The sequence below is a fragment of the Cervus canadensis genome, chromosome 6 (assembly GCF_019320065.1).
Source record: "Cervus canadensis isolate Bull #8, Minnesota chromosome 6, ASM1932006v1, whole genome shotgun sequence".
NCBI classification, from domain to species: domain Eukaryota; kingdom Metazoa; phylum Chordata; class Mammalia; order Artiodactyla; family Cervidae; genus Cervus; species Cervus canadensis.
In genome coordinates this window covers 22,859,586-22,874,980 of record NC_057391.1, presented here as the reverse complement: position 1 = coordinate 22,874,980, position 15,395 = coordinate 22,859,586, and the positions used below count along the sequence as shown (strand labels likewise).

The 15,395-nt window shown below is 42.2% G+C and overlaps 3 gene segments (V, D, J or C); all 3 read left to right on the top strand.

The window, feature by feature from the left end:
• Positions 1-527: 527 nt before the first annotated feature.
• Positions 528-1,199, top strand: LOC122444244. The segment is given in 2 exon segments: positions 528-667; positions 760-1,199. Coding segments are annotated over 2 exon segments (486 nt in total).
• A 7,279-nt stretch (positions 1,200-8,478) lies between these two features.
• Positions 8,479-10,157, top strand: LOC122444243. The segment is given in 3 exon segments: positions 8,479-8,669; positions 9,097-9,430; positions 10,121-10,157. Coding segments are annotated over 3 exon segments (411 nt in total).
• A 4,252-nt stretch (positions 10,158-14,409) lies between these two features.
• On the top strand, positions 14,410-15,106 carry LOC122444055. The segment is given in 2 exon segments: positions 14,410-14,549; positions 14,642-15,106. Coding segments are annotated over 2 exon segments (486 nt in total).
• The last annotated feature ends 289 nt before the right edge of the window (positions 15,107-15,395 follow it).

The following is a 15,395-nucleotide window of genomic DNA, read 5'->3' as shown; positions in this document are numbered from 1 at the left end:
ACCTAGGATGAATTTTTTCCGACTTTAGTCCATACATCCCTGATTCTTCTCCTTGAACACCAATGGAAAATGTAGACACCCAAATACTGGTCCTGTGATAAGAGGGTGTGTGTGTGTGTGTCTGTGTGTGCGTGGGGGGCGCACAGGCGCACTCAGTCGGGTCTGACTATTTGTGACTCCATGGACTGTAACCAACCCAGGCTCCTCTGTCCATGGAATTTTCCATGCAAGAATACTGGAGTGGGTTGTCATTTCCTCCTCCAGAGGCTCTTCCTGACCCAAGACGGAACCTGCGTCTCCTGCGATGGCAGGCGGCTTCTTTATCGCTGAGTCACTAGTTAAGCGGCTGAGCTACTAGCCTGGAAAGTCTCCTGATTCTAAGTGGGCTCTAGGGGGCGCTGCTCTGTGCGGTTTGCCTTGAGTGCAGGAGGTGCTGCAGTCCTGCTTCTCACGGAGGTCTGAGGGAAGAGCTTGCTCTACAGAGAGAAGATACAGGTGCCGGGAAGCACCAGGGGGTGTTCGTAAATCGCTGTGCTCGTGGGGAACATAGTCTCTGGGGTGGTGCCCTATCTCCAGCAGAGGTGAGCTGCAGAAGAGCCCCCATCCAGCCCAGCGGGAGCCATGGCCTCTGCGCACATCTGGACACTTGGGATTCTGTTTACTCTCAGTGAGTGACATTCCCTTCTCGTTTTCCACTTGTATTATCCGCTTACGTTCTTCCTCAGAAGCTGCACTCATGTATTGTGCGTTCATTTCCAGGTGGACTGAGAGCTCAGTCGGTGACTCAGCCAGAAGATCAGGTCCCTGTCGCGGAAGGGGATCCAGTGACTGTGAAGTGCACCTATTCAGTGTCGGGGAGCCCTTATCTTTTTTGGTATGTCCAACATCGCAATCAAGGTCTCCAGTTCCTTCTGAAATACCTTGGAGGGGACAAGTTGGTTCAAGGCAACTACGGTTTTGAGGCTGAATTTAACAAGAGCCAAACCTCTTTCCACCTGAAGAAATCATCTGTTGTAGGGAGTGACTCTGCCTTGTACTTCTGTGCTGTGAGCGACACAGTGGTGGGGGCCGCAGGGAGAGCTGAATACAAAGCCCTGAGCACAGAAAACCTTGCTCCTGAAGCCTTGATATCCCTCCACAAGGTGGTGTTGTGGCTCCAGGATTTGTCCTTCACTATAACTAAAATTTTCTTTTTGTAAAGCCACAAAATTTGTTCATTTGGCAAGTATATGTTGAAATAAATCCTTGTGTGCCAGCTACTCTGCTGAGCACTGATCATAAAGAGGTGAAAGAAAGCATCCTTGATCTGCAGATGCCAGGTGTGATCCCAAACATTTGTGAATCCCTTTAATTCTCACAACTCTCCTCATGAGCTTCACTGTATAGATGAAGGCATTCAAGCTCAGAGAATTTACCTATGTTACTTAAGTCACAGAATTGCTCAACAATAAATTGAAACCCAGGCAGCCTGCCTCTCAGAAGTGTAGTCTAACCACTCCACTTCTCCTCAGCCTATAGGCTCCTCCAGGCATGAGACAGATTTCAACAGTGGTGTAGCCCTAACTCCCAAAATAGTCCCTGTTAATAAGAAGTGTTGGTTGTAGGAATGAACAGTGAAGTGATAACTCAAAAGAGTTTGGTAAGTGCTGAGACAGAGAAGTGCATAAAATGCTGTGTGACAAAAGGAAGTAGAGGTAACTTGACTTTGAAGGAAGGAGAGAGGAAGCAAATGAGACATAATGCGAGGAGGATTCAAAACAATGGAGGATTTGAGTATGTCGTGTAAACATGTAGGCCGATTACAGCTCCTGTGCTCCCATCTTCTTATGTATCCCCTTGTGAAGGACTGGACTCAATACCTCTCTTTTTTTCTCTTTTCAACTTAGAACCTCCCAGGAAGGGCTCTGGTTGACTCAGTGTGAGTCAGATGCTGTTCCCTGGACAAGTTGTGCTGGCGACTAGGGTTAGCCCAGCTTTGGTCAACATGTGACCAATTAATTAGTGGTGGCTGGGGGATGATTCTGCAAGAAATTAGCAGCTCCAGTTTGAACCATATGATTCAAAGGAGTATATCCCCAAAGAAATTAATTTTTATGTAGAGACTTACATTTATTTTTTCCAAATGGATAGACATTCGTAGGAACCCTACTTATTGAAAACTTCATACTTGCTCCATTGATTTGGGATACTGCATTTATAGTATACTAAATTCCTATATATACCCAGATTTATTTTTGGATTGTATTCTTGATGGGGGTACATTAGCCCAACATGATTACAATCCCTGCAAGCAGGCATTCCTCGACTACCCCTTGGGCTTGGGATGTGTATACACTGGTGGAATATCTACGTCAGGGAAGAAGGTCCTTGGAATAAGCACATGCAGACCTTAAAAGTGGACCTGGGGAACCGTTGTGTGCAGGGAATCCTGGGATCCTGGGTAACGAGAGCAAGATCTAGAAGAGATATCTCCTTGGCTCAGTGGACTTCTCCCAGGCAGAGATGTGGCAGGATGGCCAGGGAAGAGCCTGTTATAATGGAGGACTAGGGAAGGGATGGGCTTCCCTGGTGGCTCAGAGGTTAAAGCGCCTGCCTGCAATGCGGGAGACCTGGGTTCAATACCTGGGTCCGGAAGATTCCCTGGAGAAGGAAATGGCAACCCACTCCAGTATTCTTGTCTGGAGAATCCCATGGACAGAGGAGCCTGGTGGGCTACAGTCCATGGGGTCGCAAAGAGTCTGACACGACTGAGTGCTTCACTTTCAGGGAAGGGACACTGTGTGCTCAGGTCTATATTTCCCCTGTTTACTGAGGTGGCTAGGAGGGAGCAAGTAAGTTTCCTTCCAAGTTGTGTTTTCTCATTTGGTCCTGGTAATTGGCTTTTTTTTACCTTGAGGAGGAAAGTTAGCTTAGTATTATTTTTTCCTATGCTTACTGGAAAATGTTCCTTATAACCAGGTAACTTTTAAGGAATACCAGAAATTCAGTGGAGTTTTTATTTATAATATTCATTTTTATCCTTTCTTTTATCTCATTTTAAGGGCTCTATGGAAAGAGGGCTAAGCATAAATTATATTTTCTACTTCTTCTTCTTAGTAACTATGTCACAGTGGATCAGCCATTTACAATCTATGTGCCTCATCTCCTAAATCATAAAATTGAGATAATGGAAGGACTGTTGTGAGGATTGTTGTACATATGTCTTGGACCCCAAATAGAAGTGGGTTTTGAGGGACGCATAGCAATCAGAAACTTAGTCACTGCTATGGACTGAATATTTTTGTCCTGCCAAAATCTGTATGTTGAAACCTAATTGCCAGTGTGATGGTATTAGGGCATGGGGCCTTTGGGAAATTCTTAGGTTGCAAGCGTGAAGGTCTTTTGAATGGAATTCATTTTCTTATAAATCAAAGGCACCCCAGAGATCTCCTTTGCCTGTTCCTTCATATGACAGAAGAGCAGGGAGATGGTGGTCTGTGAACCAGGAAGTGGGTCCTCACCAGATACCCAATCCACTGGTACCTTGATCCTGGACTCCCTAACCTTCAGAATTGTTGGAAATAAATGTTTGTTGCTTATGCGTCTAGACTGTGCTATTTTTGTTATAGCAGCCCAAATGGACTAAGGCCATCACCAAAGCTATGGATCTCCTATATCTGCCCTGAAATTCTTATATTTGGACTACAACATGAGAAGGAAATACGATCTTGTGTTTAAGTTACTTTACTTTGGCCTTTGTCACAACACTTGAACCTGAATACCATCTTATATAATGGAAAACCTGCTTCTAAGAAAGGAGCTAGTATCATCCTATTTAATTACATTGTGGTTAAATTGCATCAAGCAACATTTTATTCAATTTTATGCAACACTGCATTTTTTATTGTGTTTTTTCACATTTTGGCTGTACTGGGTCTTTGATAAGATGTGGGGGCTTCTCTTGTTCTGAAGCATGGGCTGAGTTCCTTTGCAGCATGTGGGTCTTAGTTCCTCAATTGGGGATCGAACCCACATACCCTACATTGCAAAGCAGATTCTTAACCACTGGAACACCAAGGAAGTACCAATTTTTTTTTTTAATTACTTGTGGAATCACAGTTTTCATTTCTGAAATATAATGTTAAGTATTTTAGAGAAGGTAGGAGTAGAGAATCATTTTGGAGACTTATTATCCTGATTTTCCCGAGAGCTATATTTTTCTGCATCCATGTGAGAACTCACCCTTGCCTGGAGGCTGGGGAGACATTTTTGTCTCTAAGCGGAACGACCCTCCATGTAGCCACTTTGTGTTCCATTCAGTCTTCCCTCCTCTGATCTTTTTCTAAGTGTATGATAAGTTTCACTGGGTTCTCTGCAAGAATCCAGAAATACTTAAAATTAAGTGTTAGTTTAGCTTTTCATCTTCTTCCCTTCCCCAAAGAAAAGAAACAAATAAGACAAACTCACTGTTTTTTTGTTTCTATATCAAACAGAGGAACTACCATCTACCCAAGTGCTATCCACTTGTGCTTCCATGGGTGCTTCCAGGTCGGTCCAGATGCTGCTCCTTTGGCCTCTTCCTACTTGACCTAGTCTTTACCAAGTTCATCCATCTTCCCTTACGTGTTAGCTCGGTCATCACTCCAGCTGGGAGGTGTTCATGGAACTCCACAGCCAAAGTAGTCCTACTACCTGTGCGTTCCCATAATTCTGTACTTCCCCTATCACAGCAGTTATCATGAAGACTAACACTGCTTTAAATGTTCTCTTCTTTTAAACATTTCTCTTCCTTCCATTCTTCCTCCTTCCTTCAAACATTCCTTCCATACTCATAGGGGCATGTCGTGTCTATCTCAGTGCCTGACCCAAGTAGGGACTCTGCAAATGTTGTTTGAGTGAATTAATATTTATCAAGGGTCTTAAAATATACTTACTCGTTAACCTAGGGAATCCCCTTTGTAGAAGTTAGTCTAAAGAAATAACTGAAAGTTTATGTTATTTTATAAGTGGTCATGTAAAAAGTGAAAATGGAAAAACCCTTAAAAAAGAAATGACTGGAAGTTTAGATTTATGTCTAAAGGTGTTTATATAGTCGTCTTGCTAAACTCTAAATATCTAATACTAGGAAAATTGATAAATAAATTATAGTACATCTCTATCATGGAATATTTTGAGGAATGTTTTCAGCTAGAATCCAAATTCCACATATACTTACTAATAGGCAAAAATATTTCAGAAATAACGTTAACAAATCCAGGGTACCCAAATGTGTATGTATGTATTTATGTGTTTGTGCATATAAGCACATGCAGCCCAATTTTGTTAAAAGTATTTATGCATAGTCAAAGGAAAAAAGACATATACTCAAATAGTATCGATAATAATTCTGGGATATGGCATTCACATGATTTTTATACTTTTCCATTTTTTCCACATTATGTATTTAGAATTCATTATTTTAGCAACCAGAGAAAAACTCACCTTTTAAAAATTTTAAATATATCTCCAGTTGGTGACTCTTGCTGTCGGGGCACAGCATTCTTTCTTAATCGCAAGATCCTTCTAAAATGTGCTTTAACAGGGCTTTGAGTTTTCTTTTTTTTTAATTACTGTACATATAACAAATAACATTAATGCATGTATGTACTCCTGTGTTGACCCAGATCTCTTGAACACAAAAAGGGCTTTTCAAAGGAGAATATATGTTATAAAGCATAATTATTAGTACCATATATTTGTTTTCCAGGGCCACTGTGACAAAGTGGGTGCCTTCAACAATAGAAATTTGTGGTCTTGAAGTTCTAGAGAATCAAGGTCCAAGATTAAGGTTTCAGCAAGTCTGGCTCCTCCCAAGGGCTGTGAAAGAAGGATCTGTTTCAGGACCCTCTTCTTGGGTTGTAGATGGACATCTTTTCTCTGTGTCTCTTCACATTGCTTTCCCTTTATTTGTGTCATCTCTGTGTCCAAATTTCCCTTTTTTATAAGGACACCAGTCATGTTGGATTAGAGTCCACCCACATCTCATTTTAACTTGATTATTTCTCTAAAGACCACTCTCTAAATAAAGTCACATTCTGAGGTAGTAGGGATTAGGTCTGCAACATATATTTTGAGTGAGCAGGGGAGGTGGGAAGAGACCAAATTCAGCCCATAACAACACAGTCGTTAATGATTACTTTCATTCCAAAGGCTGCAGCATAGAAAAGCCTCTAATATTTCTTCCTTCAGTTGTTTGATTCGTTAATAATCTCCTAAGTCAGTTAATAGATGGCAACACAGAAAAATCAAGTTCTATTTGCTGTTCTGAAAAAGTAGGGTCATTGTTTTGGTCTTGTGATATTTCCTTTGTTATACATAGTTGTATTTATATAGAAATATGTAGTTCATAAAGAACCGTATTATGAAAGTTCTTTATTATGTAAAATTAATTAATTAACAATCAGAGTTAATTAATTAATCTACATAATCTCTTATAGAAGTGAAGAAACTGTTGTTCAGACAATAAGTGTTTTGCATAAAATTGCACAAATATCATGTCCAGAAAATTGCTTGCAACTGGTTTGTCTGGATCGTCATTCAGAATGTTTTCCGTTGCCTAAAATAGACCCCATGGTCCACGTGATCAAGACAAACTATTGGCTCCTACCTTTAACAAAGAAATATGATGGGCGGTCCATAAATTGCATGGATATGAAACCTATTGACTCCTGTGAAGCACTTCTTCTGTCCAAGTATATTTACCACATGGGGTCACTGTTGCAACGATCTGATTCTAAAATGTGACCCATTTATGTTAATTCTGTACAAGGTGTTCTAGCATATTTAACTCTCTCATAAACCCTTCTTTGTTCTCCACCTGGTACTGAAGGGAAGCTTGTTATTCCATACTTGGTATTTCATATATACTGTGTCAAAATGTTACTGGAAGTCATCAGCACTCATTGATCTTTTCCATGGGAAAATGAAAAAGTTGCTTACTTAGATTACTTTCACAATTTTAGACCTGGAAGAAGTGTTCCCCAAATATTTTCTAGTGATCTTCTTTTCCCATATTATATGAGCAAGGAACTCACCATATCACTATTTTTTCCATGTTAATGTGACTATTTAATGCGTTTGCATTATTGCAATTGGCTGGTTCAACTAACATGAAGATATCTTTTGGATTTAGCTCTTTTTCAGAGTTAAAAAAATTTTTTTTGTTACTGTTACTGACTTCATATTGGGTATTTCTTTTTTTTTTTGGCGGCGGGATCTTAGTTCCCCACCCATATACCCTGCAATGGAAACTTGGAGTCCTAACCACTGGACTGCCAAGGGATTCTCTACTGAATATTTCTTGAAGGAAGAGTGAATGATCCATATATATATTAAAAATAGTCACATATACTATAATTCCTACACAATTGCTTTCTACTGGTCATGGTTCTTTACCTGTGGTTTAGAAAAGAAGGAAAGGAATGGGAAGCAATTACTGTTTACCGCTGACTGTTTCCAACAGGCTGACTCTGAAGTAGGTGTCATTGTCCCAGTTTTACAGATGAAGAAACTGAGGCTCCAAGGAGAGAGTTGCCCTAGGTCACAAGGTAGAAGAGCTGGGATTTCGATTTAGGTCTGTCTTGACTCTGAACTTGGGCCTTTTCTTCTTCTCCTCCACTTCCTGTTTTGATTCCACATCAAATGTCTTTTCCTAGCTAGTCAGTCGGAGAAGGCAATGGCACCCCACTCCAGTACTCTTGCCTGGAAAATCCCATGGACGGCGGAGCCTGGTAGGCTGTAGTCCATGAGGTTGCTAGGAGTCGGACAGGACTGAGCGGCTTCAATTTCACTTTTCACTTCAATGCATTGGAGAAGGAAATGGCAACCGACTCCAGTGTTCTTGCCTGGAGAATCCCAGGGATGGCAGAACCTGGTGGGCTGCCGTCTATGGGGTCGCACAGAGTCGGACACGACTGAAGTGACTTAGCAGCAGCAGCAGCAGCTAGTCAGGAGGGACTAGTGAGGCGTCTGCTTCTCTGTAAATATCTGTCAAGTGAGTTTGAGTAGCAGATGTAAGGTGCGTACTTAGTGTGATTCCAAAAGGACACCAGGGTGTCAGGAGATGAAAGGTCCAGTTCAGATGGCCTCATGTGCTCTTTTGTGGAATAAGATTAAGATTTCATTTCATCTTACAGTGGAACCAATGGGGGGATATATGGGCATGAATGACCATCTTAGATGGATTATTCTCAGAGCTCCATGAATACGAGACTGATTAGAGTGGATGAGCACCTTCTGGAACTGTGGGAAATCGATGAGGAATAAGGAGCCTGGTGGAATCTATCCTTTAAAATAGTTTTTTCATTCAGACCAAATCTTTAGAGGGTTAGATCATAGCAAAGATCTAAAGGAAATCCAGGCTGCTATGCTGTTGTGCTAGAAGTTTTTACCACTCTTCTTCTTCCTGAATGTTCAGTTGAACCTTGAGGGGAAGCCCATTCTGAGGAGCTGTGGCCCTGCTGTTGGCTTGCTTCTGGGGACAGCCCCTGTGTGAGAGCTGCTCGTGTGTGGTCTGGAATTTGCTGCCACGTCTCTTGCCTGGTTCATAGCCTGGTCCAGGCTCAGACTCAGCAACAGAACTTAGACCCTGGGTCTTGGTTTACATTAGAATATGAGGCAGATGACAAGAGTGACCGTGCTCCTGACCTTGGGTGAGTTATTATGGCATTAAGAGAAATTGGGATCTGGGTCCAGACAAGGATCTACAACTTTGCCTGCTACCATTGCTCTTTATTCAAGATGCTGAGGGATGGCTTTGGGGTCCTGTTTTTCCCCAGGCTGTTCCTTGGCTTTTATGTGAGGAGTGAGAGAAATAAAGACATTTGGGGTTACTGAGCTCTGGTGTGTCCATGGGAGGAAGAAATCAGACCTGCCACTTCTGTTCGTGTGTTCCTGGGATTCCTCAGAATAATTATTTTAAAAAAATATGTCCCAAAACACAAGTGAGAAGTAAATTGTGTGTGTCTGTATATGGTGGGGAGATAGGGATTTACTTGAGAAAGAACCTGGAGGGTGCTGAGTTGGACCTTCAATTTGATGTCAAAATAGGAGCTAGTGTTGTGTTTTTCACTTCCACAGGTACTTTGAGTCTTGCTAAGACCTCCCAGCCCATCTTCATTGACTCATACGAAGGACAAGACGTGAACATATCCTGTAACCACACCACGATAGCTACAAATGACTATATTTTCTGGTATCGACAGTTCCCCAACCAGGGACCACAATATATCATTCAAGGATATAAGACAAATGCGGAAAATGAAGTGGCATCTCTGTTCATTCCTACTGACAGGAAGGTCAGCACCCTGAGGCTGGCCCGGGCTTCCCTGAGAGACAGCGCTGTGTACTACTGCATCGTGAGGACGCACACCTCGACAGATGGGGCTGCACCTGCCCAGTATCCCCGGGTGGGGTGGGAGTCACAGCCCAGGGGATCCCCAAAGGAGTGCCTTCTAAAGTGTTTATTTCACTGTACTATTTTCAGACGGTATTAGCAAACCTATGTATTACTTTACTATTTTAAAAAATATTGGTCTTATTTATTTTTAATATAGGTATTCCGTTTCTATGGTCTAAAACTCAAAAAACACAAAGGGACATGATGCCTTTGTCCCATTATTGTCTCTGAGCTGCTCAGTTATACAAAAGGAGACAATCTGTGGTATGCATACTGTTGTCACTTAGCTCACTGATGCCCCTCAGTTCATGTACACACCTGCACACACACACTGTGCACACACACACTACACACTCTTACACGCACATTGCATGCATGCAGTTTAGACAGCAAGCTTCTCAGCTTTTGAAAAATTCAGTCTAAGTGTCAGGTAATTATTGTCACACAAATTTTGACCATTTCCTTGGAATTTTAAGCCCCACAAGATTCTTTCCAAGTCTTCTCTGATATGGATCTTTTACTCTCTGTTACCCCTCTTTCTCTTGTCTTTTGTCCCACTCCCTTGTTGTGGATGGCATGGCTAATAGAATGGGAATGATGGTGGGGCGAGTGGCAAATGGTTTTTGATTCTGATTGTTATCATAGTCTATTTTTGCAATATATGAAGCAAAAACATAAGGATTCTGAGACATTATCAATTTTCAGGTTGAGTCCTTTGGGGACCAAATGGAGACAAGAATAATGGCAAAGTTCCCGGGAATCTTGCTAGTGAGGCTGCAGCTTAGTCAGGACTGTGAGGATGTTATTATTAATGTTTTAGTGGGGATTTGTCTCCGATTTTGGCAACACAAAATGCAATATTTGATGATATTTTCTATTGAGACTCACCCCTTGGAATGTGTTTTATGCCAACTTTTTCACGATCCTCTTTCACTTTCATCAAGAGGCTCTTTAGTTCCTCTTCACTTTCTGCCATAAGAGTGGTGTCATCTGCATATCTGAGGGTATTGATATTTCTCCTGGCAATCTGATTCGAGCTGTGATTCATCCAGCCCAGTGTTTCTCATGATGTATTCTGCATGTAAGTTAAATAAGCAGGGTGACCATATACAGCCTTGATGTACGCCCTTCCTAATTTGGAACCAGTTTTTTGTTCCATGTCTGGTTCTAACTGATGCCTCCTAACCTGCATACAGATTTCTCAAGAAGCAGGTCAGGTGGTCTGGTATTCCCATGTCTTGAAGAATTTTCCATAGTTTGTTGTGATCTACAAGGTCAAATGCTTTAGCATAATCAATAAAGCAGAAGTAGATGTTTTTCTGGAATTCTCTTGCTCTTTCTATGATCCAAGGGATATTTGCAATTTGATCTCTTGTTCTTCTGCCTTTACTAGATCCAGCTTGAACATCTGGAGTTTCATGGTTCACGTACTGTTGAAGGTTGGCTTGTAGAATTTTGAGCACTACTTTTCTAGTATGTGAGATGAGTGCAATTGTGTGGTAGTTTGAACATTCTTTGGCTGTGCCCTTTGGTGTTGAATGAAAACTGACCTTTTCCAGTCCAGTGGCCACTGCTGAGTTTTCCAAATTTGCTGGCATATTGAGTGCAGCACTTTCACAGCATCCTCTTTTAGGATTTGAAATAGCTCAACTGGAATGTCATCACCTCCACTGGCTTTGTTCATAGTGATGCTTCCTAAGGCCCACTTGGCTTCACATTGCAGGATGTCTGGCTCTAGGTGAGTGATCACACCATCGTGGTTTTCCACATCATGAAGATCTTTTTTGTATAGTTCTTCTGTGTATTCTTGCTACCTCTTCTTAATATCTTCTGCTTCTGTTAGGTCCATACTATTTCTGTACTTATTGTGCACATCTTTGCATGAAATGTTCCCTTGGTATCTCTAATTTTCTTGAAGAGATCTCTAGTCTTTCCCATTCTGTTGTTTTCCTCTATTTCTTTGCATTGATTGCTGAGGAAGGCTTTCTTATCTCTCCCTGCTGTTCTTTGGAACTCTGCATTCAGATGGGTATCTCTTTCCTTTTCTCCTTTACCTTTTCATTCTCTTCTTTCACAGGTATTTGTAAGGCCTCCTCAGACAACCATTTTGCCTTTCTTTTTCTTGGTGATGGTCTTGATCCCTGCCTCCTGTACAATGCCACAAACCTCCATCCATGGTTCTTCAAGCACTCTATCTATCAGATCTAATCCCTGAGTCTATTTCTAAGGTCATGGTGTCTGGTTCTATCACTTCCTCGCAAATAGATGGGGAAACAGTGGAAACAGTGACAGACTTTATATTTTGGGGCTCCAAAATCACTGTAGATGGTGACTGCAGTCATGAAATTAAAAGATGCTTGTTCCTTGGAAGAAAAGTTATGACCAACCTAGACAGCATATTAAAAAGCAGAGACATTACTTTGCCAACAAAGTTCCATATAGTCAAGGCTATGGCTTTTCCAATAGTCATGTACGGATGTGAGAGTTGGACTCTAAAGAAAGCTGAGCGCCGAAGAATTGATGCTTTTGAACTGTGGTGTTGGAGAAGACTCTTGAGCATCCCTTGGAGCAAGGAGATCCAAGCAGTCCATCCAAAAGGAGATCAGTCCTGGGTGTTCATTGGAAGGACTGATGATGAAGCTGAAACTCCAATACTTTGGCCTCCTTATGTGAAGAGCTGACTCATTGGAATAGACACTGATGCTGGGAGGGACTGGGGCAGGAGGAGAAGGGGACGACAGAAGATGAGATGGTTGGATGGCTTCACCGACTTGATGGACATGAGTCTGAATAAACTCCGGGAGTTGGTGATGGACAGGGAGGCCTGCGGTTCATGGGGTCGTAATTAGTCGAACAAGACTGAGTGACTGTACTGAATTGAACTGAAAACCAACGTCAGGGTTCTGGATGTTCTCTGTTCTCCTCCCCAAGTACACTCTCCATCCTGCTCTACACCCAGGAGGCTGACTTCTATACTTGTCTCTTTTGCTTCTAGTTGGGCTTGGCCCAGTGGGAGCCACTGGCAGGAAAGAGTGGTCAGCCTGTTTATATTCTGCGATCTTTTCCTTCCTGTGCTGAGATCCACAGGTTCTGTGGATCCACCTCAGTTCCAGGTCTCCCAGGCTGGGATAATTTCTTCCTCCTCTGTCCCTTCAAGCCTAGGAGTGGTGACGTCTTCTTACTGTTGTTGGTCCCAGGGTGCTTTACCTTCTCTTGTAGATTTCCCCCAATCCTGCACATGTATTTAAAAATATTCCTTTCTTTAAGCTTTTCCCAATCATTCCTTTGAAGATGATTGCCAGTACCTTTTAAAATAACAACACTAACAGTTAAGCTCTAGATGGAAAGAGAAGAAATTTATTCTATTTTCCCATTCATCATAGGCCTCTTTGGGACTTGAAGTTTATTATTTAAAGATAACTTACATATTTCAAAGAAAGATATTATATTAGGGTCAAGCTTTCGATTAGCTAAGTATGAGATCCTTAGCTAAGCTTTGAGAAATAGCTACGTTCCACAATTTTTTCTTCTGATTCAAAGCAAAGAGATTTTCTATCATCTTTCTAAATTGGGTGGTTTCTTTGAATATTAGTTAAAGGAAAAATAAGGAAAATCAGAGAAAGTACTTCTTTATGTTGATACTTGCTTATTTTCTTTAAGTTCGACTCTATTGAATAATCACTCTGCTGCTACTGTGGCAATTTTTAGTGTAAAATTTAACCTGTCTTCCCCTTAAAATGAACTCTTTGCCATCATCATAATACCTCAAGCTTAGATAACCATCAACTTTTAATCCATGTGTATTTCATCTGAAGTCTGTTTTAAGTAGCCTCTCTATGTGGAATATTTCTATTTTTGCAAACCTTCATAGAAGTTTTTTAGCTGTAAAACATACTGTTTAATAGGACAAATATTTACTACAAGTTTATATCACGACCCCTTCTTTTTCTCTCTGTAAAAATGTTTAGAGAGAAGGTTCGAGTTCTTGTATGACTATTTAAATATCATAGGGCGAGGTCCTAACAGACCCAACCAAAAGAAAACCGAAGTTATATTGTGGTCAAAGAGGTTTAATTGGAAGTCAGCTCTAAATTATTTCTAAAGAGACAAATAAGCTCATTCTTACTATTCGTCTTCTCTTGCCTTACTCTTTTCCCTCAGTTTGTTTTTTCTTGTCTCTCACTTTTCTCTCTCTCTCCATTCAACGTTATGCTTTCCTTTCTGTTTTTCTATTTATTTCCCCATCCTATCAAAATATGCTTTTCCCTTCTTTCTGTCCCTGTATTATTTTGAGAGAGCAAAAAGCATTTAAAACTTGTTCCACCCAGGGTGAATTGTTTACTTCTTTGGCTCATACATCCCTGATTCTTCTCCTTGAACACCAATGGAAAATGTAGACACCCAGATACTGGTCCTGGGATAAGACCTGGAAGCCCCACGGGTGTGTGTGTGTGTGTGTGTGTGTGTGTGTGTGTGTGTGTGTGTGTGTGTGTGTGTGGTGTTATTGCGCGCGCGTGGGTGTGCGTGCTCATGGTTCTGACTGTTTGTTGACCTCCTGGACTGTTGTGTGTGTGGGTGTGTTGTGTGTTGTATTGCGCGCGCGTGGGTGTGCGTTGCTTCATGGGTCTGGACTGTTGTGGTGACTCCATGGACTGTAACCAACCCAGGCTCCTCTGTCCATGGAATTTTCCATGCAAGAATACTGGAGTGGGTTGTCATTTCCTCCTCCAGAGGCTCTTCCTGACCCAAGATGGAACCTGCGTCTCCTGCGTTGGCAGGCGGCTTCTTTACCGCAGAGTCACTAGTTAAGCGGCTGAGCTACTAGCCTGGAAAGTCTCCTGATTCTAAGTGGGCTCTAGGGGGCGCTGCTCTGTGCGGTTTGTCTTGAGTGCAGGAGGTGCTGCAGTCCTGCTTCTCACGGAGGTCTGAGGGAAGAGCTTGCTCTACAGAGAGAAGATACAGGTGCCGGGAAGCACCAGGGGGTGTTCGTAAATCGCTGTGCTCGTGGGGAACATAGTCTCTGGGGTGGTGCCCTATCTCCAGCAGAGGTGAGCTGCAGAAGAGCCCCCATCCAGCCCAGCGGGAGCCATGGCCTCTGCGCACATCTGGACACTTGGGATTCTGTTTACTCTCAGTGAGTGACATTCCCTTCTCGGTTTCCACTTGTATTTCCCGCTTACGTTCTTCCTCAGAAGCTGCACTCATGTATTGTGCGTTCATTTCCAGGTGGACTGAGAGCTCAGTCGGTGACTCAGCCAGAAGATCAGGTCCCTGTCGCGGAAGGGGATCCAGTGACTGTGAAGTGCACCTATTCAGTTTCGGGGAGCCCTTATCTTTTTTGGTATGTCCAACATCGCAATCAAGGTCTCCAGTTCCTTCTGAAATACCTTGGAGGGGACAAGTTGGTTCAAGGCAACTACGGTTTTGAGGCTGAATTTAACAAGAGCCAAACCTCTTTCCACCTGAAGAAATCATCTGTTGTAGGGAGTGACTCTGCCTTGTACTTCTGTGCTGTGAGCGACACAGTGGTGGGGGCCGCAGGCAGAGCTGAATACAAACCCCTGAGCACAGAAAACCTTGCTCCTGAAGCCTTGATATCCCTCCACAAGGTGGTGTTGTGGCTCCAGGATTTGTCCTTCACTATAACTAAAATTTTCTTTTTGTAAAGCCACAAAATTTGTTCATTTGACAAGTATATATTGAAATAAATCCTTGTGTGCCAGCTACTCTGCTGAGCACTGATCATAAAGAGGTGAAAGAAAGCATCCTTGATCTGCAGATGCCAGGTGTGATCCCAAACATTTGTGAATCCCTTTAATTCTCACAACTCTCCTCATGAGCTTCACTTTATAGATGAAGGCATTCAAGCTCAGAGAATTTACCTATCTTACTTAAGTCACAGAACTGCTTAACAATAAATTGAAACCCAGGCAGCCTGCCTCTCAGAAGTGTAGTCTAACCACTCCACTTCTCCTCAGCC